Below are 27,010 nucleotides of genomic sequence, written 5' to 3'. Positions count from 1 at the left end.
AGACTATCAAACCGCAGAGACCTCACCTTTTGAATATTCCCCAGTCTTCAGACTGGATCTGGAAACTTTTCCAACAGTACTGCTGCCCGCTGGGGTGGCACAGTGGGGCTCCGCACTGACACTGTACTGCTCAGGAAGTAAAAGTACAGGGCCTATAAAGACGTCACTACTGTGCACTGACATCAGTTGCTTTCATGGCAGTCCGCATCCCTGGATGCATAGCCCCAACAGAAAGTTGGCTTAGGCTAGGGTGCAGATCTCTAGATCTGGGAACCTCTAACCCAAAGAACAGGGATGATGGTAGGGTCAGGTAGGAATATGGGCTTAGATAGAGCATTGTTACCGAGAGAGCGTTACTGAAGATGAGCAACTTGTTCTGATAGCAACTTCTAACCACAGATGTCTCCCCATCTGAATTGATACCAGAGCAGTACCTATTTATGTAAGTCTGTGAATTGTCTCAAACTAAAAAGTCCTGTAGGACCAGGTAGGTAAAAAGTCCTGCTCGGCGAACATGGCTATCCAGCCAGTAGTGCTTTGTGAACGTATGGCGTGACACCCACGTAGCTGCCTAGAAGATATCTAGGGCAGGAACTCCAAGTACCAACGCAGTGTTAGCAGCCTTGGCCCAGGTGGAATGAGCTTGCAGTCCTTCTGAAGGCTGCTTTTTGCCAGAGTGGAGCAGATCTTGATGCAGAGTATGGTCCAGCAAGCGATGGTACTTTTCTGCACCTTGCTTTTTTTCGCTGCAGTAAACCCCACAGAGCAGATTGTCCAGCCAGTGTTCTTTGGCACGATCAATGCAAAAGCTCAGGGCTCTTTTGGGGTCCAAGAAAGTCTCTCCTCCTCCTTAGAGGGGTAGGGCAGAGCAAAGAATGCTGGCAAGGTGACAGTTTGACTGATGTGGACAAGTGTAACAACTTTCATCAAGAACGATGCCCACTTCCACAAAACCAGCTTATCTTGGTCAAATGTGGTGTATGGTGGATGGATGCAGGGAGCTTAACATCACGCCACACCACACCAATGTTGTCCTGGTGACAAGGAACACTTTGAGGGTAAGAAGCAGCAGAGGGCAACTGTGAAATGGCTCAAAGGGATTGCACATCAAAAATGGGAGAACCAATTTTAGGTCCCTCTATGGCATGACAAAGCGAGAGGGAGGAAATAATTATTGTAGGTCTTTCAAATGCACATCACAACAGGTGATGCTTACAATGACGGCTGGTCTGGCAACTATAAAAGGGCGGAAAGAGCCAAATGTATCCTTTAACTATTCCCAAAGCAAAGCCTTGCCAGGCGAGAGACAAAATAAACAGAATGTCAGATAACTTGGCCTAGAAGTGGGGTCAATATGGTGAGGATCATGCCAAACCACAAATTTGTCTCAACAACAGGTGTATACTGTTTTTGTCAAGGGACGCCTAGCTGCCAAGATGACGTGAACCACCTCTGCAGGCAGGAAGATCAAAGGGATTCAGCTGTTGCCACTCAATCTCCATGAATGAAGGTGGAGATTGTGAGGGCCCAGATGCAGAACCCTGTCCTGCTCTCAGCAGCAGATTCTACCAGAGGTGCAGCCTGATTGGAGCACAGAGCGTTCTGGATACCATACCCTCTATCCCCAGTCTGGGGCCATTAGGATGAATTGGGCCATTAGGATGAATTGGACCCAGTCATTCCTGCTGTTCTTCAGAACATGAGGCAGGAATGGTATCAGAGGAAAGGCGCCCATGAATCCCAACTTCCATTCTAGGAAATAACACATCTCCTAGAGAGAGGCTTTGGACACTCCAAAGCACAGAACTGCTGACACAGCAAGTTCTCAACGCTGGAGAATACTCAGTGATGGTTATCCCCATTGCGGAAGAAGCTTTTTGCCACCTCCGTGTGTAACTGCCACTTATGATCCCCTAGGCGTTGACAGCTAACCTCATCTTCCCTGGCACTCAAAGATGCTGCCAGGTGGTTACCACCAGGAAGATCCCCGGATGGTTCAGCCATGTCCAGAAATAAAGTATCTTCTGGCACAGGGTCCAGGACCCAACCTCCCCGTAAGTTGCAATACAGCATGGCAGTGGTGTTGTCTGTAAGCACCTGCACCAGATTCCTTTAGATGGACGGAAGGAAGGCTTGCAACAGCAGCGGATGGTCCTCAGCACAAGGATTCTCATATAAAGTCAAGCTCTTGCCAGAGACCAGAAGAATATCATCTATACCTCTCCCAGATGGCCACCTCTAGCCAGGAGGCATGCATCATTCACCACTGTCAACTCTGGGTGGGGTAGAAAGAAGGGTCTGTCACTGACCTAATCATGGGCAGTAACTACCACTGCAGATTTTTTGTAGTATCTTCCGCAATATGGATGTAGTTGCAGAGGATCCCTTAATTTTGGGCTCAGTAAGACTTCAGATCCCACTGCAGAGCCTGCAAATGCCACTTGGGGTACATGGCCAACAGGATGCAGTCCATCAGCTGAAAGATCGGGATGGTTGCCGGAATGTCCTGGAATTTCCTTTCCAGGGTAAGGCACAAAAATGGACCTTCTTAAAAATGGCTCAGATGAAGTGGAGCATCTGAAAAGGAGTCGGTGTGACTTCAGCAAGTTGCAAAGAACGCCAAGGATGGCAGGAGGTTTGGTGTATTCTGGAGGTGGTTGAAGACTGTCAGGGGCGAGACTGGCTTCAAAGGCCAGTTGTCGAGGTAGGGGAAGACTAGGACCACAGAACTCCGAACGTGTGCAGCTACAACTGCCATCACTTTGTGAACCCCCATGGGGCACTGGTGAGGCCAGGGAGCAAAACGAAATGAAAATGCTCCTGTCTCACCATGAACCAGAGGTGGTGCCGATGGGCCTGTAGAACAGGTCTTACACCATCATCCAGTCTTCAGGGTAGAGGTCAGCCAAAACCTGGGCCAGTGTGAATACCTTGAACTTTTCTATCAGGATTAAGGGGTTGAGAGGACGCAGATCCAAAATAGGACGAAGGCCTCTGTCCTTCTTTGGCACCAGAAAGTAGACAGAATTAACAACCACAACCTATTTCTGGCACAGGCACCTCTTTGATAGCCCCTTTTGGCCAAAGGCGCTACCACTTCCTGTCATAAGACAGATAGATGGTCTTCCTTCAGTTGTTCTGTGGATGGTAGAAGGTACAGCGGAGTGGCAGTGGAAGGCGAGGTGTGCCCCGTTCAGACAATCTGCATCAGCTGCCCAAGGAAAATGCTCTGCCAACTTAGCAAGAATCATCAGGTCCTGCCTCCAGTGGGACAGCTGTTCTCCACTAAGGGCACCCTAAAGGGGTTTGGAGGGTGAGGCTGGAGGCTGGGGGGTGGGGAGGAACAGAACAACAATCCCAGGTAGCATGGAGTGGCCCTGCAATTCTTGAACCACTCCAGAGCAGAATCTGCCTTGTCTCCAAAAAGGTAAAAAAGGTAAGTCCCATTAAAGAGCATATCAATAAGGAACAATTGGACATCACCTAAAAAAACAAGTGGACCGCAGCCAGGAGTGCCAGTCGAATGGTGATACTAGTGCCAATGGACTGTCTAATGGCAGTGGTGGGGTTCAAGCTACAACAAATTGTGAACCTGGCCGCATCTCGACCATCCTGTAAGGCCTGGGTCAGGACAGATCAGAGTTTTTCTGAGAAACCTGAAAGACTTGAGCCACCAAATCCCAAAGAGCAAGGGAAGAGCATTCATAGATCTGAGAGCCAAGTTGGTAGAAGAAAATACCCTCTCCCTATAGATCTCCACTTGTTTGGAGTAGCTAATGGGGGGGGAGCAGTTTGAGCGGTATTTGGTTTGTCCGACTTGCAGAAACCTGCACAACCAAGCTTTCAGGGGAGGGGTGCTGCGGCCGATATGCAGGGTCATCTGGGACAGATAGTGGCATCCTGCAATCTGGTGATTGCCGCAGGTCAAGAACTCTAGCCATTCTATGCATGACGATGGCATAGGAAGTCTAGAGGTGCAGAAATAAAGGAATAGAAGAGTCTATATAGGCCTCACATGTCATTTACGGAGCTGAATGGCGTCAGTGCATAGACAGTTAGCGCCACCTGCCATCATACAGATTTACTGTTGAAAAAGTTTCTGTATCTATTCTGGCTCCTGAGGAGTATTAAAAAAGTGAGCAATCTGCTGTTAGATACCTCTATCAGAAAAAGACTAAAGACTCATCAAATGCGGTGTGTCAAGGCAAGCCCAAGTAACTGGCACATCATTGTAAATTATGGACACTGCTTGACTATCAGCCCAGTAGGTTGCCGTGGAAAACGCAGGCAGGTCCTGCTTACGGTTGAATCCAGCTCTTCTTATGCTGAACTCAGGGCACTTAAGTCCCATTTTGGAAACATAAGGGATGCCTCTGATTTACCTCTCAATATACTGTAGTAAGGGGAAGATAATTCACCTGCTTTGCTTGAATTGTACGAATTTGTGATGTTTGGTCCAGATGATAATGTATTTCATTACTGGAATACAAATTATTGGCAGTATGCCCTAATAGTACAAATATACCAAAGATGAAAGGTATTTTATTTCAGAAAATTCAAATTACAAGGCACAGCCGAGCAGCAATATGGGTGTTATTTAAAATCCAGTGGAAATGTGTTGTTTTCCTTCCCTTAAAAGAGCAGTACCGAATCCCTGACAACCTACAAAGTGACAATGGCTGGAACACTGAGTTGCATTCTTGCAACATTAATATTACTTTAAAAATTGTCTATTTTATTTTAGTATACATACTCTTTGCCTTCAGATAATTTTGTTAATTTCTAGAAGTTATGCAGATTGTTAATTTTCACCTCATAGCTCTTCAGACACAGAGGCTCGGCTAGGATATAGATGTTTCTAAAACAAGCCTGGTCATTAGAGGGTCGTGTGTCCTTGAGAGAGAAAACGCACGATTCCAGTGTAAAAGGTATTTACCTGTGCTTGTAATCCAAGCTCTCGATGCAGACACTCCGAGTAGAAAGGGTCTCTCAATGCACTCTGGCTACATACCTAGGCCTTGGCACCTGCCATTGCACATTACGCCAACAAAAAGACGGGTTGTTAGGCAATATAATTTGGTGACATTATTTTTTTAAACTCCTTCACTCTGAAAGTTAGGCCTACAATGATTGTGTTGAATTTGCCCTATTTGGTACTTATTTTATCTCGTAGTTGTAGCGCATGTTTCTATCCAGCTGATCACTTGACATGTGACCAATTGATTTGAATACAGACAGCTTTGGTATAGAATGAGAAACAATACACAGCATGAAATAAACATCCGGAATGAAACAATAATGACTACAAACTGGTGTACGTACAGTATGCCCATCTACATTTCTATTGCCAACGCTGCTCTACAGGTGGGGTAGAAATTAGGTTAGCACAGTCACAAATATATTCAAAATCAACAATTTGACATTTTGTACAGACACAAGTTGTTAATGATAGGCCTAGAGAAAGGTACGTTGTGAATTAAGAGAAGAGTGAAATAATACACTGTGTTCAATATCTCAACTTTTTAGAAATAGAAAAGGAGCAGAGATCTGTACTGCTAATGAGATTATATGACTGGATAGCTTTGCTTTAAGGCCCACTCCAAAAAAAAATACCCTGAATGTCTAATGATCAGACATAGGGCTGATTATGAGTCAGGTGGAAAAGACTTCATGGGATTCTGCTCCTCCTGATTCCAAGTAGGACGTCTTTTTTCATACTCGGTATTGCCAGGTGGGAGAGAACCAAACCTGATTTTTCTGGCCTGTGGTTGAGGCTGGACAAAAATGTCCCAGCAAATACATCCTCAGCAGACAAGGCTCATTATGTATTTCGTTTTTTTCTTTTTTTTTCTTTTTAATATAGCTTCCTTTCCACCCATCACTTCCCTACAGGCTTGCTTATACATTTATCATCTCCTCAGAGCTGGTGGTAAAAGTATGAAGTAAAACCCCCCACAGACTGGCCAATTAAGTGAGGTTTATGTCTGGAGGAAAAGAAAATCAAATCAGTCACAAACATTAATTTCCTCATTCCATTCAGTTGTACTCATAATTGCACATTACTGGTGCAAGAATGGTAACTGCTAAATTGCATGCGATTTTACTGTTACCCTAGTAATGTACAACTTGGAATCAAAGGCATTATGGGTAAAATGAAAAAGCAACAGCAGGGAAATTGAGTTGCAAAGTTTTCAGTAAAGTTATATACTTACAGGGAGTGCAGAATTATTAGGCAAGTTGTATTTTTGAGGATTAATTTTATTATTGAACAACAACCATGTTCTCAATGAACCCAAAAAACTAATTAATATCAAAGCTGAATATTTTTGGAAGTAGTTTTTAGTTTGTTTTTAGTTTTAGCTATGTTAGGGGGATATCTGTGTGTGCAGGTGACTATTACTGTGCATAATTATTAGGCAACTTAACAAAAAACAAATATATACCCATTTCAATTATTTATTATTACCAGTGAAACCAATATAACATCTCAACATTCACAAATATACATTTCTGACATTCAAAAACAAAACAAAAACAAATCAGTGACCAATATAGCCACCTTTCTTTGCAAGGACACTCAAAAGCCTGCCATCCATGGATTCTGTCAGTGTTTTGATCTGTTCACCATCAACATTGCGTGCAGCAGCAACCACAGCCTCCCAGACACTGTTCAGAGAGGTGTACTGTTTTCCCTCCTTGTAAATCTCACATTTGATGATGGACCACAGGTTCTCAATGGGGTTCAGATCAGGTGAACAAGGAGGCCATGTCATTAGATTTCCTTCTTTTATACCCTTTCTTGCCAGCCACGCTGTGGAGTACTTGGACGCGTGTGATGGAGCATTGCCCTGCATGAAAATCATATTTTTCTTGAAGGATGCAGGCTTCTTCCTGTACCACTGCTTGAAGAAGGTGTCTTCCAGGAACTGGCAGTAGGACTGGGAGTTGAGCTTGACTCCATCCTCAACCCGAAAAGGCCCCACAAGCTCATCTTTGATGATACCAGCCCAAACCAGTACTCCACCTCCACCTTGCTGGCGTCTGAGTCGGACTGGAGCTCTCTGCCCTTTACCAATCCAGCCACGGGCCCATCCATCTGGCCCATCAAGACTCACTCTCATTTCATCAGTCCATAAAACCTTAGAAAAATCAGTCTTGAGATATTTCTTGGCCCAGTCTTGACGTTTCAGCTTGTGTGTCTTGTTCAGTGGTGGTCGTCTTTCAGCCTTTCTTACCTTGGCTATGTCTCTGAGTATTGCACACCTTGTGCTTTTGGGCACTCCAGTGATGTTGCAGCTCTGAAATATGGCCAAACTGGTGGCAAGTGGCATCGTGGCAGCTGCACGCTTGACTTTTCTCAGTTCATGGGCAGTTATTTTGCACCTTGGTTTTTCCACACGCTTCTTGCGACCCTGTTGACTATTTTGAATGAAACGCTTGATTGTTCGATGATCACGCTTCAGAAGCTTTGCAATTTTAAGAGTGCTGCATCCCTCTGCAAGATATCACACTATTTTTGACTTTTCTGAGCCTGTCAAGTCCTTCTTTTGACCCATTTTGCCAAAGGAAAGGAAGTTGCCTAATAATTATGCACACCTGATATAGGGTGTTGATGTCATTAGACCACACCCCTTCTCATTACAGAGATGCACATCACCTAATATGCTTAATTGGTAGTAGGCTTTCGAGCCTATACAGCTTGGAGTAAGACAACATGCATAAAGAGGATGATGTGGTCAAAATACTCATTTGCCTAATAATTCTGCACTCCCTGTAATTTATCCTTCACCTGAAACACTTACCATTTTATCTAGATTTTCAATAGATCTATGGATCTCCCCTTGAGATTCGTCAAAGTATGTGTAACGAAAACGTTGACCTTAGGGAAAAAAAAGAAAAAAACTTGTTATGAACTAAAGACCAACAAGGTACCTGTTTTTTTTTTAGTAACACTATAATCATGGCAATAATTAATAGCATGCTTCCAATTTCAGTGAATATCAAACAAACACTGTACCACCAACAAATAACAATTTAAGGAAAAATTCATGAAAAACTGCTGTAGGACATGAGTTGCATCCTTTAATTGTTTTAACACAGCACACAGGGATTTGTATATATTGTGGATTTTTTGGCCTTACAACTGAAAATCTGTGCATTTAGCTGTACTAGGTGGCGCCTGCAAGATCTGTTGTATACACTTTGTGGGCTTATATCTACATTTTGCTTTTTATTTATTTGGGATTGTCCTCCCAAAATGTTTGCTGGCTATTGGAGAATCCTTCCCCTGTGTCCCTCCTTTTTGTCTTTTGTTTCTTCAGACAGAGCACCGCCCAAGTACTGTATCTTTATGCTTTAGTTGTTTATCTGTTTTGTGGGATAATTTTTTTCTTTGAACACAGGCAAACAGACACACAACCATGAAACAGTTTCGGCACCAGTAGCTGCTTACGTTTAATTGCAGCATTTGTCCTTCCCACCTCCTCCCATGTCGCTGCATGCCCGACCCCACCTAACCCAATTTCGCTGTTTATTTTCATTTTCTTTGTAATGCTGTTCTGCCAGGTTCCCGTGGAGGGCATGAGGCATTCCAGACCCTCCCATATTCCCTTGCACCTTGTCCTCCTTTCCTCTCTAGTGCAAACTCTACCCAAAGGTATTGGAGCACTTAACATGATCTCCAGTTACCTTGCACTCATCTTTTCACAGGGCATTTAGGTGATTTGCTCAGATTCATTGGTTTTTGCGACAATGCAGAGACTGGAACCAGGCCGTCTGTGCAATTTTACAGAGTTTGGTGCTTTCAAAAGGAACTGATCCACCTGGCCTGTACCCTGTCATAATATGACTCGTATACGATGGAGGAGGGGATCACTTACCTTCTCACTGATGACAGATTCTGTGTGGTCATGGACGCCTCTGTCCATAGGGGAGTCTCAGAAGCCATGGTACTGCTAGAACAAAAGATAATGAACCTAGCAGCACAGTGCCTTTGGCTCCTCGACCCGAGGGCAGAACCTAAGGGGCCTCCCCCTCCAAACCTTTGGGCATACCCGGGACACCCCACCCTTCTGCCAAGAAGTGCACCTGCATAGATTTAGATGCCTTTTCCCCATCTGAATATTTCTCAACCACAACTCCATTGACCCAGCAGGTACTTCCACCCTACACCCTCCTCCGATTCCAGACTTGAGCCCGCCTTCCCTGACTCGCCATTCACTAGACAGTGATGACTCTCTGGCCTCTAACAGAGACAAGGAGCCAGACCGACCCTGGCGTCCCCACTCGGAACCTAAGTCGTCTGATCACGATAAGCCCACAGTGGGTCAAGACTCAGACACGCTCAACCTAGATCAACTCCTGCACCCGAGCTCATCTGACTGGGTCCCCGTGGACAAAATGGCCACGTATATGGCTGCAAGACTGCCAAAGCCTCATGATAAAGAAGTCTGCAACCGCCTGAAGGAAGAATGCCCCCACCTATCTTTAGCAGATAACATGGCCCTTACCCCAGAGATTGACCCGCTCATGGCGAACTTTCTCGCCAAGTACGTTTGTGACCCTAAGAAGGGCATTGATCCTGGTTGTCCTGTCAGGACAAACCTTTAGATGTAGTGGGCCCCTTAACAAAAATATTACACATGGTGGTGGATGCTAAGACCTCCAGTTCCATGATAACCCCCGAGATTCTGTCAGGATGAGCATTAGTTTACCTTGGCAACGCCTTGTTCAATTCGCAGAACAAGGAACAGTTGTCCGTTAAGAAGATATTGGCCCCTGGGTTTTCAACAGGACTGGCTGTGAAAGGGGGCGCTCAGCTGGCTGTGGACAGCAACAGGCCTCTTCCCAGGGCCCAGCCTCTAGATGAGGACAATACCAGGCCCAAGCCAGGTGTGGTGGCTTCTATCCCACCCGTGAATATCCTAGGCACCAACGCTCCAGAGGAGGACCTCGAGTTGGACATTAGTAAGGCACCTCTCCTGGTGAGTGCGATCCCTTTTTCCCACGTAAAACTGGGGGGCAGGTTGGCACACTTTGCACATAACTGGAAATTCCAGACATCCAGTGCTTGAGTCTTGCAGACCATTTGAGGGTTCCTGATAGATTTCTATGTCTTCCCCGTCCAATCCAGAACCAAGCCACCGATTCACTTTTCCAAAGAGAAGTCCTTCTTTGTCGATGCTGAGGTTCGGGAGCTCATGTCCAAAGGGGCCATTGTCTAGACAAACCCACATGCCCATGTTTTTTTTCAGCAACCTGTTTGTGGTAGATACACACAACGGTGGGAAGTGCTCAGTTATCAACCTCAAACAATTCAATGGGTGGCTAGTTTAATGCCACTTCAAAACGGAGGGCATTCATCACCTCCAAGATCATCTTCTTTCCAATGACTGGTTAGCACGTTTGGATATAAAGGACGTTTACCTTATGGACCCAATGATTCCTCCTCACAGACACTTTTTTCAATTTTAGTCACTCCACGCCACTTACTCACTCATTGCGGAGCACCTCTTCTTCAGCCTCTCCCCACTTGCACACGGCCCCTCTCTAGGCCTCTACGGGGGGATGAAGGCGCAGGGGACTGGTTTTTGGGAGGGGAGAAGCCAAGCATTATTGCAGTGTGAGTGCGGGGATGGCTAGCAGAAGCATCACAGCTGCAAACCGAGTACAAATCTTGAGGAACTTGTTGCGCCTGAAAATACTGAGTGTGAAGGCCTCCCAGGTTTACAGTCTGCCAGGGCCGTCGCCTCTCGGAGTGTGTTATGAATGGAGGACCAATAATGCTTCAGTGAGGGGCGGGATCATAGCATATAACAGAAGTCTGCTCCCAGTAAGAGGCAGCGCGGACCAGTGATCTGCGCTAAGGGATAATAACAATTTAAGTGTGCCGGGGTGAGGTAAACCCTATGCAACAAGTAGAATTGAATATTCTTAAAGTGAGAGCTTTGTGAGACTCGTTTTGGATGGGATAATGCTGTCTCCCACTCCTTGTCCTAACGAGGCCCACCTGTCTCTCACTGTTGCTGAAGGTTATCAAAGGGGGGGGGGGGTGTTCATGTGTTTACAGATGGACCTATAAAGCCAGGTTATAAGGTGGTGTCCTGTGCCCATTGTTTGCGTGTATAACTGGGTGTGGGGCGGCTCTGGGTCCGCAGCACCCCATAGTGTCTGGGTTTTGGGCAGAGTTTTTGGTAAGGAATTGCCCCACATACAGGGAACTCTTCGTAGTTAGGTGTGCAAAGGGGAGGAGGTGGCCCTCAGCGTACAGATCATCCACAACTCAACGTTCAGCCTCTTAACTGTTGGGCTGTGTAGAAGCCAGGGTAGCGAGAAAAGCCCACCAAGGTGATGTTGGGGGCGTAGCATGGTCTTCCTAACACCAGCCAGTGAATGTGGAGCATGCAGGCCCGTGCTATTGCCCCTTCAGGGGGCCAAGGGGAGGCAGGCAGTACCTTGGAGAAGAGCAAGTTGCGCAATATAGCTGGAATGAGGCTTCTGCGAGGGTCGCTCGCCTCCCCCATGTAGCGCCCGGCTGTCCAGCCCGACAGCCACTGCACCTGGGCAGCCAGGAAGTAAGCTTCAAAGGAGGGGGCACCTAGACCTCCTTCCTCGACTGGGAGTTGCAGGGTTTTAAGAGCCACTCAATAGCAATGTGCACCCCAGATTAAGGAGCTCTGCAGTGTGTCCGGTTCTTTGAAAAAGAGTGAGGGGTAATAAGCGGGAGGTTCGCAATGTAATATGAGAATCTAGACAGGACATACACCTTATTTTTATAAGAGCAATTTTTCCAATAGGCGCAAGTGGGAGTGACTGCCAGAATGTCATCTTTTTGTGAATTCCAGGAAGGGCCCTGCGGAAGTTATCCTCGTCTAAATCCAACCGTGCGTGGTATAGACGAACCCCCAGACAGCAGACCGCCTCACCACAGTAATGGCGCCTCCACTAGGGTTATGGCACTCTGCGGGTGTACCAGGTGCAGGGGGTAGGGTGTAGACTTAGCTGCATTCACCTTAAGTCCGAACACCTCCCCTAAGATCGTGAGTCGCGCAGTGGGTCAAGGTACCATTGCACATCTGAGTTATAGAAGTAAATCATCCGCATATAATGAAACCGTGTGGACGCTGTCTAGTAAGGGAATGCCCCACAGCTGTCCCTCCACTCTGAGACAGATCGCCACTGGCTCCATCGCCAGGGCGAACACAAGGAGGGAGAGTGGGTCTCTGCTTGGTGCCCCTCCCACTGGAAAATAATTCAATACCAAGGGACCTAATCACACTCTGGACGATGGAGCTGTATACAGCAATTCAGTGTAGATGAGTATTCACCTCCCTACCCCCATGCAGGCCAGGACCTTGAACAGATAGTCCTCAGAGAGGGTATTAAATGCCTTTTCCACATCCAAGACAAGGCAGGCCGCCTGAGGGAAGATATTTTGTACTTGGTCCTGCACATAAAAAAGGTGGCAGATGTTTTGCAAGTGCTGCGGCCTGGGACAAAACCATTTTGATCTTAGTGGACGAGTGATGGGATGATCTGGGAGTAGCTGCCTGCTAGAATTTTACCAAGGATTTTGTAGTTGACACCCAGTATGGCTATGGGTCGATACGGCCCCAGATGGGTCAGCCACAGTCAGGTTTCAGAATTGAAACTAGCAGCGATTCACAGAGTGGGCAGGGGAGAATCCCTAGTCGCAGGGCTTTTGTGAACATTTCCAGCAGGTATGGGGCTAATTTGGTAGCAAATACAGAGTAATATTCGAAGGGGTCGATGTCCAGTCTGGGTTTTTTTGCGGGCCAAGTCTTTGATGGCTTGCAGGACCTCTTGCAATGTAATAGGAACATCCATCGTGTCCCTAGTGGCCTGTGGAATTTGTGGGATCTGAAGATTTGACAGGAAATCTTGTATGGCCGCCTGGGGGGGGGGGGGGGGGGGGGGGGCTGCCTCTGGAGCTTTATCTACATCCTCATAACATGCGGAAAACTCATGAAGTATTGCCTCTTGTGCGTGGAGTATGTCCCCCGAGAGAGACCGAATCTTCGTGATAGGGGAACTAATTTCAGATCGTCAGACCAGTCAGGCCAGCAACTGTCTAGCTTTGCCACCTTCCCGGTGAACATGGGCGGCATGTGCAGTAAAATTTAAACACTGTAGGTGCTCACGTAGGGACACAAGATTCCCGGGCTGCTATACGTTGGGAAAGATCAAGTTGTCTAAAGCAGTAAGGCTGGTCTCTACTTCAACAATCACATGCTTCAAGGTTTGCTTTACACCCACTATGTCCTTCATGCAAATACTCTGGGTCACAGTTATAAAAGTGTCCCACACAATGGGGTCTGGAGTTGGCCATGTTGTGATCATCAGTAATGTATTGTTGGATATGGGTCCCTTGTGTGTCTCGAAATGCTGGGTCCTTCAGTTTCTCTCTCTGAAAGCGCCAGAGTGGAATCGAGGTCAGGAGGAGGAGGGAGGGGTATGGGGGGTAGCCATGCGAGAACCACTTTGTGGGCATCATGGTCTGCAACCACTCTCCCAAGATAATGCTGCATGAACGGAAGGAGGGACTATGAGCAGAGGAAATGGTCCAGGTGGACAAAAAGTTGGTGTGGGATGGAATAAAAGTAGTAGAGTCTAGTGGCGCGGTGTAGTGAGCGCCACACATTCACAAGGGACCAATGATCAAGTCATGCTCGGAGGTCACCCAACTGGAGAATGGAAGGGAAGCGAGGGAGGGGTAGGTAAGACCTATCCCGGGCTATGTCCAACACACAATTGTAGTTGCCACCCAGCAGCTAGGGCAGGTGCATTTTATGTACTAAGCAGGATGAGAGTTCGCCCAGAAGTGACTCTGATCAACGTTGGGGCCGTAAATGCTTCCCAGTAGCACAGGTCTGCCATCCAAAAGGCCCTCGAGTAGGACAGAACAACCCTCCCTCTGTCCACTGTGACACCCGTCTCCTGAAATTGAAGGCTTGGTATCAACCAGAGTACAGTTTCTCTGGCACATGCGGAGTATGTCGTGGCATATAAAGTGCCCATCATCGCCGCTGTAACCTCTCCAGTTCCCCAAGTGTGGTGTGCTTTTCCTTTAGGTATACAATGTTCGCTTTTTGGCTTCTTACTTTAGGAATATACAGTGTAAAGCTTTCTCGCAGTATGCATTCCTTGAACATTAAGCATGAAGAACTGAATGCTTGTGGAAGGCATCATATATAGAACTGTGGCAGGAGGTGTAGTGCCTAGGCCCCAAGGGGGGGAGGGCACCACCGGGGAGGATGGAGAGCCCTACTCTAGGGTGGTCAATGTCCATAAATAACTTACTACAGCAATACGTAAACAATAGGGTAAGAAGCACCCACTCCCACCGTGAAAACATCATAAGAAGAGGAATACAGCACAAGTAGATGTAAACTGGCGAAGGATACTGGAACTACACAAGGCAGTCTGCCATTTGTGGGGTGACAAGTGGAAGGGACTGTGAGTTACACAGGGTATCATTCAAACCCACTGATTCTTCATCAGAGGAAAAGATGTGTTGGCGTGTGCCTCCATTTGTAGGGGCAGCTGCTACTCCCAGCATGGCTGCCACCTCAAGCGCTCCCTGATGATTTGCTTGTGGTCCAAGGGGGTTCGAGCATGGACTTGTGGCGTGGTCGGTCCTTTAGCTCTGCCTTGCCAGCGACACTAGAGGCATTTTGAGTCTGGGAGGTTCTCATGGCCACGTTGCTGATCCAACCATTCCCAGGCCTCCGTGGGGTCAGTGAAGAAGAAACTTTTCTTGCTAGCAAGTACTTTGAGGCAGGCTGGAAAAAGCAGGGAGTGCTGCAGCTTTATCTGTCTGAGATGGCGCTTCACAACCATAAATGACTTGTGTTGCTGCTGTACGCTACGTGCATAGTCCAGGAAAAGCATCAGTCTTATCTTCTATCCACAATAAGGCCACCTGTCGTGCTGCTCGAAGTATTATATCCAAATCGCTGAAGTGGAGTAGCTTGGCCGGCATAGCTCCTGGGACGGGGGGGAGGGGGAAAGTGATGCGACAGGACACTGTAGGCTTCTCTCCAGTGTGTAGAATTGAGTGAGGTCAGCAACAGGCCTGAAGACTTTAAACCAGTTTTTGAGGAATGTAAAAGTTTTCTCAAAACTTTAAAAAGAGTCATGATATGAAAATGTGCCAACAATGCCCATTACGATTTCTTCATTATGTGAGGGTCACTGAAGGTCTAAAGCTAAGATTGGTAGGGTCTATGTCAGAGATCAGAAATTTCCAAAACAATGTGTTAAAACTGCAAGTCAAAAACAAAAAAGCAGGGCACTTACCCCAATGGCAGAAATCGGAAGAAATCACAAAGAGGTTACTAGGGTCTGCCAGGTATTTACTGAAGAGTTTTCCAAATTCCTGTTCCTTTGACTCACTCAGTGCTCCAACCAGCACAGGAACAATTGTAAACTCATCTTTATGGCTTTAAGGGGAGAAAAAAACAAGTCATGTAGCCAAAGTGGAAATGACAATCAACTTTTCTCTAACAGTTATAATTTACGATAACATAAGTAAGGCAGTGTTGAAATTTTGTTGCTTGCAAAATTGTAAAGATACATTGAATTTCACAGTTAAACAAAACCTCAACTCCAAAATTTGTTTGCTTGGCTTCACTGGAGGCCCTGAAGGAAGCATAGTACACTGGGCAGGGGGCTACCATGCTTGTATGCGGTCGTACCTCCAGCGATAGTATGAAATGACACCTCCTTATAGGCTTCAACACGATCAACAATACTATATTTAACGTACTGTCTGATATGGACTCTGAAGAGGTGATATAAGGCCACCGCATTGTGAAATTGCATGTTAATATAAAAACAAAGTAGATTAAGAAGCAAGTTACTTATCGGTCTGGAGCCCGAAGCTATTTGATATTCAGATGCTGTGAATCAGTCTGCCAAGTGGCTTGGTCCTAAATTTTTCCTTTAAAAAACAAAGTTATACATTTTGGACAATGACCAAAGGTGGAGTCTGGGCGTGGCCTAGCAACAGACCAAAAATGGCCACATTCTAAGAAGGCTCCCATGGGTTGGAGCCAATATCCTGATCAAATATCCTACATGTGTCGCAATACTGTGAATGGCGATAGTGCACCACTCTGCATAATCTACGGATCCCAGCGGGAAAGACTTGATCCTGGTGTGCGAGCAGAGCTGTTTGCCGGAGGAAGGAGGCCTGCTCTGTGCGCCGCGCTGGGCTCAGCTGCCTCCGCGCCTGACAGGACAGCGGTCTTGCGTGGCTTTTGGGGCTGCTAGAGGGCGACTCAGCTGCGGGGGGCCCTGCAAACAGCGACCACGTGGACTGAGTTGGTAAGTGAGGCGTGGGGCCTAGCCCAGGGCAAAGGAGCAGCCAGGGACCTGCTGGTTTTTTCTCCCTGCTGCTGGAGAAATATTGCTAGGCAGTCGCAGCGTATATGCTGACTTGCAGCAGAGTATGAAGGCTGATCTGTCATGAATGTCCCCATGAGTACCTCGGCAAGCATGGCCTGGAATTCTTGGGACCTCCCTCTGTGAATGTGAACAACTGCCATAGCAGACTGTCCCCTTTGGTGTGCGGAGAGCATCATTTTGACACTGACGTGCCACTTTGGAGGGGCCTCGACACGAGTGGGCACTGAGGGCCAGCTGCTTTTCCTGTGCAGCATTACACTCAGGGCACCTGCTGCAGTGGGTGAGAGGAGTCACACATTTCACCTTAACTTAGATCTGGCTCTCTAGGCACTCAAAACATGGGTAAGGCACATGTCAAACAATCATGGCTACCGTTTGATTCTTGAAGGAGCGCCAAACAATCAGGAGGGAAACACTTTGCGCTCCAGAGCAGAAGGTACACCTAGAAAGCAGCAGGGCTCCCCCATAAGATATTAAAGCCCAATTGCTAGACATACGCTCAAGTCTGACATACCACTGATATTCAAACTGACTGTTTGACCGAAAGGATGAATGATATGAAGGAGCTTCTGGCATCCTCCCCGGTCAAACCCAGTTCTCTGACCCACCAGAGGCATATAAATCACCCGCAACTCATCGTGCTTCCACATACTGTCTACCACACACACGTGAAACAGCATGCAGCAAGGCTACCGTGAATACCCTCCCCTCCCTTTGAATTTGTGCAATAAACATAGATGACTTGACCTCAAATGTTGTATACCGAATGTTAATACCTTGTTTGAATAAAACAATAAAAAAATCTATACAAATGTTTTTTAAAAATGAAGGAGCATCTGGACAAGCAGCACACAAGGCAGGCAACTGCTGAACAGCACATACCTAACATCGAGGATGATCACGGGCAGTGGGTTAAGGAGATGAAGGTGATGCATGAGGAGATACGCCATATTCAACTAAGAATGAGGACCTGGAAGCTAGGTCTCGAAGAAGCAACATGCGTATTACAGGAATACTAGAATCCACCACGGGTCACACCGAGGACAATTTGGAGAAATAGCTCTCTGACTCCAAAATCTGCACACGGGTTGCAACCTAGACCTATACTTGTGAAATGTTTTAATTATAGGGACAGGGATCAGCTATTACAACTTGCTCGGGAGGCTAAAGTTGACTTTTTTTCTGGACTTTACTCAGTTGGTTCAAGATGCCAGGAAAAAGTTCCTTCCTATCAAAGAGAAGCTGTAGGAGAGGGGCCTTTCATATGCCATGTTCTACCCTGCGCGCCTTCAGGTTACGTTGAAGGGTAAGACCAAGATATTCACGGATCCCACCAGTGCACTTTTTCTTCAGAAACAGTCACCACCACGAAAGAACTTATCTCCCCGGTGAACAGATTTGCTGTGCTCCTCGCTGGGTGAGGTTGAGTGAGGGTTCGAGAGTCACAGGGTCTCAGGATAGATAATCCCTGCACTGCTGGAGCCGATACGGTTTTGCAATGCTGTTATATGTCTTATCCTGGACATTTGAGATTTCCAATTGAGGTGGGATGGTTTGATGATTGAATATTGTAGTGTGTTAAAGTGCTCACTATATAGCAAGATTTAGCTCTGGCAACCCTCAGCTACATGCCACAAACTGAGCTCTTTTTTTCTAGTAATGGGTCAGTGTTAGCATCACTCCCCCGATGCAGCTCCACCTGTTGCTGCTACTGCCCTTCGCCCTCTGAGCCTTCCTGGCTCGTTGTGTTCGAGGCCCTCCTACAACCGCAGGCTCCCGTCTGCGCTTTGTCTCTGGTATCCTAGTGGTTGCTTTCTGTCCCTCTCTGCTGGCTTCTGCCCTTTTTTTCCCTTTTTCCTTCCTGTTTTATTGTTTTTTTGTGCCTTTTTTCCTCCATTCTCTGTGCCTATTCTGCTGCCCCACCCCCTCCTAGCTCTGTTTCCCACCCTCCCACCTGAGCAACCCCCCCCCCCCCATCTGCCTCTCCTTCTTAATGGCCACTGCTGCGCAGTGAAAGGAGTGACTTCACTGACCTCCGGTCAGGTCAGCATTAACATCGCTCCCCCTCGCAGCTCCACCTGTTGCTGCTGCTGCCCTTTGCCCTCTGAGCCTGCCTGGCCTGTTGTGTTCGAGACCCACCTCCACCCACAGGCTCCCGCCTGCACCTCATCCCGGGTGGCCTAGTGGTTGCCTTCTGTGTCTCTATCTCTCTCCCTGCTGCCTTCTGCCTTTTTTTTGCCCTTTTTTTGCCCTTTTTTTTTTTTACCTTTTAGCTCTTTTGTCTTTCTTTCTGTTTAAAAAAAAAAAGTTTTTGCCTTTTTTTCCCTACGTTCTCTGATCCCCACACCTCCCCTGCCGCCCTGCCACCCTCCCAGCGCAGTCTTTCCCACCCTCCCAGCTGAGTGACTCCTCTCATTGCCCTCCGCTTCTTAATGGCGCCTGCTGCACTGTGAAAGAAGCAACTTCTAGTCTGCATTAGTATCGCTCCCCTCGCACTGCTCCACCTGTTGCTGCTGCCCTTTACTCTCTGAGCCTGCCTGGCTCGTTGTGTTCGAGGCCCTCCTCCACCTGCAGGCTCCCGCCTGCGCCTTTTTCCCTGGTGGTCAAGTGGTTTCCTTCTGTCTATCTCTCTGCAGCCTTATGACTTTTTCTGTGCCCTTTGTCTGCCTTTTTGCTATTTGCCTTTCTTTCTGGTTTTTAACTCTTTTTTGCCTTTTTTTCCACCGTTCTCAACGCCTCCCCTGCTGCCCTGCCCTCCTCTCAGCACTGTGTTTCCTGCCCTCCTGCCTCCCAGTTGAGTGACCCTCCATCTCCCTCCCAGTCTTAATGGCAGCCGCTGAGCAGTGAAAGGCACCCATCTATAGTGCTAAAGTCATCGGCTGCATAGTTTTCAAGGTAATATTTAGGTAGTGAGTGTCCTCTAACATTCCTGTTAGGAGTGATCACCAACAACGTGACAACCCACTCTGCTGGCTATCAGCAAGTTCACATGAAAAGGTCCAGGGATAGCACTGTCACCCCATTAGTAGACATCTATTGAATTCTATTGTCCTGAAAAGAGTTACGCCATGCTAAAGAGGAGTCAGATTCAAGCTACACTTTGAAATGTAGCCAACAATTTGTCTATTGTATCAAAAACAGCAGATTGGCGAGTCTGCACTAACAGTGATGGGGAACTCTGATTTCTTACCCCTAGTAAAATTTCTCTTACATACATCACTGCTGATTCTGTCCTTACATCAGGATGGAAACAGGACTCATAATTTTTGAACATTCCCTAAACTTCAGTGATACAATGTTAGTTTGGTGATCATGTTCTCCAACATTTTGGTAAAAAAATGTGTAACTTGCAATGGATTGAGACTAAATTAGGTGTGACAAATTAAGAGCGGACTTCTTTCGCAATAGCTCAATCCATGTCATTTCCAGCACTTTGGTACATAGGTACATTATGGTAAGTGTGACTTGCCATAAAGACAATATTATATATTCTTTCAATATCGACCGATGGCATGAAATCGATAAGTACAATTCCAAAATAAACTAACTTCAATAATCACTGTTCACTAAGTTAGTGTAAGTATAACCTTTGAAAAAGTTAATAAAATATTTTAAAAATATATCCAATGCCTTTTCATCCTAGGGCTTCTTATATTATTTGTACATCTACATTGAAACATGTGGTGGAACAAGTTACTGCTACATCTACATCTATAAGTGAAGCATTTCCAAAGAATTCCAATGAAGCACACGTTTGTGTAAAGTGCTTGTGGATAAGGAATTAATGTATTTCCTACTACTGTGTAGCATTCTTGAATTGTTTCAACAATCTATCTAGATACTGTTCCTTTGGACTGTTTCCCCAAGTGGAGGAGCATAAGAGACAAAAAAGTGCTGGGACTGCTTAAGTCAACACATCTTGTCCATGAAATTAATACATAACCACTCTTCTTACAGACCAAATGTATGCAAAACCATTCCCAATGGCAATGTTCGATTTTTAAAGAACATAGCTTAATGTTTCAATTGATCTGAAAAAACAACAACAACAAATGTAGGAACAAATTCGGGAATCATTTTCATAACTACTTTGTCTAGGTCATACTTTAACTGCAGTCTTTTCACTATCCATGCTTGTAGCCCACTAACCCTTATGAATAATATAACCTTAATTATGAGATTAGTGTAAGTAATACAGTGTTTTAGACTTGTTTTATGCATAGGTTCAAAATGCAGTAGCATCATCCTACTTTGAACTTTATTTGAACACAAGGTTTGTGGAGGTGTAGAATGTGGTGTATCTAGCTAGCCTTCAGAAATACACAAAGTGGGATTTTGCTTTTGCACCCCTCATCTTCATGAAAAATGAAGAGGAGATTGCAAATAAATGCACTCCTGTTGCCATTTAGCTTTAACTGCAGTTTCACAGCTATATCAAGTACTCCTTGATAACCTTAACATCTCATGGATGTTGTCTGAGGTTATATCCTTGACACTAAATGTTACAATCTAGCAGTGCAACATTTAAAGTGTAGATGGTCTGTACTACTCTCAATATCTCCAAACATCACTAAGGAAAGTTCAAGGGTCCAATCTGTTAGGTGTCAGAAGCCACACTACTAGGTCACTTTTACATGTAAAACCTTTCCTTGCTGCATTATTAGTCATGGTGGAGTGGGTTGCAATTTCTGATGTGATAGAAACACTGTACATAGTTTATTTATTTAGGTTCTCGATGTGGGGCACAGGCTGGCAGAGTACTTTACAGAGAATGGAATAGATGTAACAGTGAACCAGTGACAAAAACTAGTTCACACAAACAAGAATTCAGATATTAGGAAGGATAGTGGTATCTTTATATTACAGATCCGGGAAGAAATTTATTTTAGGAAGTGATGTTTCAAGTCCTTTTTAAAGGCGGAGATTCCCTTGGTCTGCTGGATATGTGCCGGAATAGCTTTCTAGATCCTTTGTGCATTTCCAAACCAGGACCGTTTTAGGAATTTATAAAAGCAGTATGAATTTTGTAATATCCTGCTTGATTTCAGTGTGGCATTTTAGTTCTATTGGAAATCTGCAGTTTCTGAAAGTATTCAAGCTGTTTTTTGAAGCCCATTGTAGGTGATGCTTACTTACGTATGCCTACTACAAGTCTTGAGCTACAGGCTATCAACTAGGACTCTCCAACCATCTCTGTCTTGGGCTTTTCTTTCAATCGGACTCCAGGTGTGATCCATCTCCTTACAGTCTGCATCGAAGCAGATGTTTGTTGGCCTTCCTCTTTTCCCTTTCCCTTAAAGGTTCAAGGTCAGGGCTTGCCTGGTGGTGTTTGATGCAGGCTTGCAAAGGGTGTGATCAACCCAAGCCCATAGTCTTTTCATGAGGATTTTCCTCAGACAGGTGTTGATGATGGTATGGACTTTGTTGGTGATGGTCACTGTTGTCCTCAAAGTTTATGCTCCATACAGAAGGACCAATTTTACGTTGGTGTTAAAAAGCCTGATCATGGTTTGCAGCATTAGGTCCTTGGAGCACTAGATATTCTTTAGATTAATGAAAGCAGCCCTTGTTTTGCAGATTCTTGCCTTGACATCGGAGTCGGTGCTGCCCTCCTTATCTATGACACAGCCCAAGGAGGTGAAGGCCTTCCAATCTTCCCGTGCATCGCCTGCAAGAGTGACTGGAGTTGTGCTGGCCATGTTAGCCTTCAGGAGCTAGGTTTTTTCCCTGCAGATGTTGAGACCATGCTGTGCTAATGTGGATGCCACATTTTCGGTCTTCTCCTGCATCTGCAGATGGGTATTGGACAGTAGGGCCAGGCCATCTTCAAAGAACAGGTAATGGAGCTGTGTCAAAGGTGTTCACTGGATCCTATTTCTTCTCCCTGCTGTGGATGTCTTCATGATTTAGCCTATGCCCATGAGAAAGAGAAAAGTAGAGAGCCAACAACCCTGGAGGACTCCCATCCTCAATTGGAAGGGTTCCATGAGTTGTTCTCCATGGACTATCTTGTAGCGGATTCTCTTGTAAGAGTTCCTGATGATTCTTACACATTTATGTGGCACAACGTAGTGAAGGAGGAGTTTCCAAAGGGTCTCTCTGTCCACACTGTTGAATACTTGCTCATAGTCAATGAAGTTGACATGGAGGGGGGATCCTATTCCATTGACTGCTCAATGATGATGTGCAGTGTTGTAATCTCATTGTTGCTGGATTTGCTTTGTGGAAGCCAGCTTTGTGGCCTCGCAACTGAGCATCGACTTGTCCCTTCATTCTGTTCAGTGTGACTATGGAGAATACTTTGGCTGGGGTTGAAAGAAATGTTATCCATCTGTAATTTGCACAGTTACTTTGGTCACCTTGCTTGGGGAATCTTGACGAGATAACCCTCCTTTCAGTCTGATGGCACCTTCTTCTCTTCCCAGATCTTTACAAACATACAGTAGAGCATTTCTACTTATGCTTCAATGTCTGTCTTCAATGTCTTTTCAGGAAGGTTGTCAGGTCCTGCTGCCTTCCCATTTCTCAGATGTTTGATGGCTTGCCATATTTCTTCCTTGGTTGGCCTGCTGCAATCGATTGGCAAACCCTTGTCAGCTGGCTGTATCTGGTGGAGACTGTGGCATGGGCTGGTTCAGCAGTTCTTCAAAGTGCTTCACCCATCTTCGTTGTTGGCCCTTGTTACCCATGATTGTCTCCCTAGGTTTGTCATTAACAGGTATTCCTGGCTTGCTATATCTGCTAAAAGGTTTCCTTGTGATGCTGTACTGTTATTTCAAGTTTCCATGGCTTGCTGCTTCCTGGGCTTCTTTAGCAACATCATTGATTAATATTTGCTTGTCTGCTTTTTAGCATCTCTTTGCTTCCTTGTTGATTTTAGGTTTATTCGCCTTGAGCTTCTGCTTTTCCTGCTCTTGTTCAACTGATATTGACTGCAGCTTTATCATTTCTCTCTTGTAATTTGTGGAGAATCTTGGCGGGGATCCATTCTTTATGCAGGTGTTTCTTGGGACACAGTACTTCTCGGCAGGTTGATGTCAATGTTTTTTTTTAATCTTCTCCCACTGACTTTTTACTTGGTCTCTGTCATCCTCTAGTGCTTGCAAGACTTGAAACATGTTACTGGGGGTAACAGAGTATTCCCTCCATTTTTGTACATCTTTGAGGAGGGTGTTATACCATGGTGTTGGTTTGTAAATTTTTATTTGTGCTTTCTTCAGATTTAGCTTTACCACGGCCATGACAACAAGATGGTCTGACGCCACATCTCTCCTCTCATCACTCTCCCATTCTGCAGGGGCCTTTGGAACGTCTTGGCAATGCAGACCTGGTCAATCTGATTCTCTGATCGCCCATAACTTCCTTGTACCCAGTTTTCTTGGTCCCAGACTTGGAAATGTGGTCCTTGTTCAGTATGGGGATGTCTCGCTCAAGGCATTTCACCAGGATGGATTGTAGTGTGTTGTAACATTGTTCTTTTTCCTCTTCTTTGCTGTCACTTGTATGTGCATAGCACTGGATAACATTCATGTTGATCCTCTTTTTGTGTGCCAAAGGCTACTGTGAAGATTCTGGAACTGTGAGCTTTCCATTCAGTCAGAGCTCTGTTGGCTGCCGGAGTTAGCATCATTACTACTCCCCGAGTGTGTTGGGCAGTCTCTTCCTCGTATCCAGAATACAGCAGGATACCTTCTGGAGCCTGTCTTTTCTGTATGGACTATGTCCATCTGGTCTCGCTGATGCCAAGCGGGACAACATTGTATTTTTTCATCTCCACTTCCACTTAGTCTGTCTTGCCCGTCTCGTCCATGGTCCTCACTTTCCATGTCCCAGTGGTGATGGTCTTGGTCGAAAGCAGCTGGATTGGCTTTGTGGCTTCCAGGGATCTCTGGCTTTCACCATAAGGCATCAGAGCTCTCAGTGAAGGAGATTCCTCTCGACCCAAGACAGGGATATCCTTTAGTTGGCGCTTCTGTAGCTAGGACTTTTTAGATGGATGGGTCAGGAAACATCCTATGGTCAATGACCAAAATAAAACAAGTACTGGCATAGAAAAAATGTCTGGTCTGGTGTTAGCTGAAAGTGTTTTGGCTTTGTCAACGCTTGTTTGTAATGGCTTTTGCAAAACATGATTGTTGGAGAAGCTGCAGGGCCCTCGCACCTTTTGTTTTTTTAAAAAGACATGGGCTAAAAGAAATGTCTTTTTTTCTCAAAAATATCAAATTAATATAGCAGCCCCTGGCACTACAGGGAACCACTTTGGATGTGATGTGCTCTTTTGAAAGAGCTGAATGTCTCCACTCACAGTGAAGTTACCCAATGGCTGATTGGCCTCTTTGTCTGTAGTGGACAAAAGAAAAAAAGCGAATGACAACAACAAACCAATGAATAAAGCAGACTGACTGAAAGCAGCCATAAGTTTGTATATAACCTACATAATTTTAGTAATATTAAAACATCTTAGTAAATGACATACATAAAAATACTTTATTTTGAAACAGGCATGTATTTTCAAGACCTACCACCTTGATGGCAGAATAATAACATGCATTCTAGAATTGATATGCATTAAAACATCAGACGCATTTCAGAATGGCACACCCTAACGCAGGGGTGATGATCACTTCTTATGAGATAAAATGTGCCACATGTACCACAGTTGTCTTTTTTTAGTTTTAGACTGTCGGTTTGCAGCCAATCTAATGCCTTGTCGCTTATTTTAATTGCGAACAACAACTTTATTTGCTAGAACATTATTCATTTATACATAAGATATGGCAAATTGACAAACAAGTTACTTACCTTCAGTAACTCTTGTTCTGGTAGAGGCTATCTACCCGGAGATTCCCCGTCTTAGAATATTCTCCAAGCATCAAACTGGATCTTGAACATTTTGAGCAGTACCTCTGTGTACCAGTAGGTGGCACTGTTTGGTTTATCATCAGCAGTGATGTCATAGCTTATATAGGCTCCAGCCCAGCACTCTGACATCAGTTTCTTTCTTGACTAATTCAATGCCAAAAACGCAGTCATGTAAAAAACAATGTTACTGTTTAGATCACTGTGCAAAGCTTAAAGGTGTTTTGGGATAAAGACCTAAAATTGCAGAAAGGGGAGGATGAGAGCATTGGTGAGTAATCTGCAGTTAGATAGAGGCTCTACCAGAAAAAGCATTACCGAAGGTAAGTGACTTGTTCTTCTGATAGAGACGTGTATCGACAGATTGCTCACCCTAGAATAGATACCAAAGCAACACCTCCCTTGAGGTGGGTCTGCAAACTGTTTTAGCCGAAAAAGTCGTGGAGGACCAAACGGGCTAAGTGCGCATCACAACAGTCCTGATTGTCCAAGCAGTAATGTTTTGGGAATGTATGGAGGGAAGTCCATATGGAAGCTTGGCAGATGTCCAGGACAGGTACCTCATACCCTAATATAGTAGTGGCAGCTTTGGCCCTGGTGGAGTGAGCCCGCAAGCTCTCAGGGAGTTGCTTTGTTGCCAGTTCAAAGAAGATTTTTTTTATGCATAGTACTATCAATTTGGACATGGTTTGCTTCTGCACAGCCTTGCCCTTCTTCGCTTCAGTGAACCAAATGAAGAGCTTATCACTCACCCTACGACCTGAGGTGGAGTGTGGAACACTGGCAATATGATGCTCTGGCCAATGTGAAATGGCTAGACCACCTTCCAGAGGAAAGAGGCAAGCATCCGAAGGACCAATTTGTCAGACAAGAAGATGGTTATGGAGGTTGGCCATACAGAGCCTGAAGCTCCCTGACCCTCCTGGCAAATGTAATGGCCATCAGGAACCCTCAGGAGTCAAAAGCTGAAAAGGGCAGTAAGTATCAAATTGAGGCCCCATTGGAGCATCACAAAAGGAATGTTGTAAACCTTTCAAAAAAACGAGTAACAGGTGGCAAACGGGGAAGGTTGATCTGCCAGCCTCAAGAAAGCCAAAATCTTTGATAAATAATCTTTGACGTGCCAGAGCAAGACCACGTGTGGCTAAAATAAAGAACACACAGCTGAACCTTTGCAAGAGGTGCTTAAAGAGGGTCCACATGGCATGGGGAACACCAAGCCACTAACTTACCACAAAAGCAGGCATGCAGAGTTTTAGGGGAAAGAAGCCTGCCTGCCAAGATGACATCACAAATCTCAGGACAGAGACTGAAAACCCTCAATCACGACAACCGCCAAGCATGGAGGTGAAGAGTGCTGTGGTTTGGGGTTAGGAACCTGCCATGCTGCTGTGACAGGTGATTCTCCCAAAGGGGCAGCCTCAAAGGTAAACGCTCACGCTGTGGAGTTCTGCATACCAAACTCTCAGTGCCCAATCCAGACCAAATCCGCAGCCACTAAGATGGCTTGGGCCCAGTTGGTCCTGATCGCCTTGAGAACTCGAGGAAGGACAGTTATTGGTAGAAAGGCATACAGAAGTCCTATGTTCCTCCCCAAGTAGCACAGGCTTCTGTGCAAGAGCCACTTCGGGAACTCCAGCATGCAGAAGTGCTGGCTTTATGGGTTCTTGGCAGTGGCAAAAAGATCGGGCCACGGTCCTTCCCATTCTTGGAAGAGACCTTG

The 27,010-nt window shown here is 45.8% G+C and overlaps 1 protein-coding gene across 1 annotated transcript in view; it reads right to left on the bottom strand.

The window, feature by feature from the left end:
- Positions 1–27,010, bottom strand: part of MEMO1 (mediator of cell motility 1) — a 198,675-nt gene that overhangs the window by 32,487 nt on the left and 139,178 nt on the right. Inside the window, exons 6-7 of the mRNA XM_069234683.1 lie at positions 15,319–15,461; positions 7,803–7,879 (exon numbers count right to left, since the gene is read on the bottom strand). Of these exons, the coding sequence (XP_069090784.1) occupies positions 7,803–7,879; positions 15,319–15,461 (220 nt within the window). The remainder of the gene's footprint in view (positions 1–7,802; positions 7,880–15,318; positions 15,462–27,010) is intronic.

The sequence above is a fragment of the Pleurodeles waltl genome, chromosome 5 (assembly GCF_031143425.1).
Source record: "Pleurodeles waltl isolate 20211129_DDA chromosome 5, aPleWal1.hap1.20221129, whole genome shotgun sequence".
NCBI lineage: Eukaryota > Metazoa > Chordata > Amphibia > Caudata > Salamandridae > Pleurodeles > Pleurodeles waltl.
The sequence above is the reverse complement of the archived record's forward strand: the minus strand, read 5'-3'. Positions and strand labels throughout refer to the sequence as shown.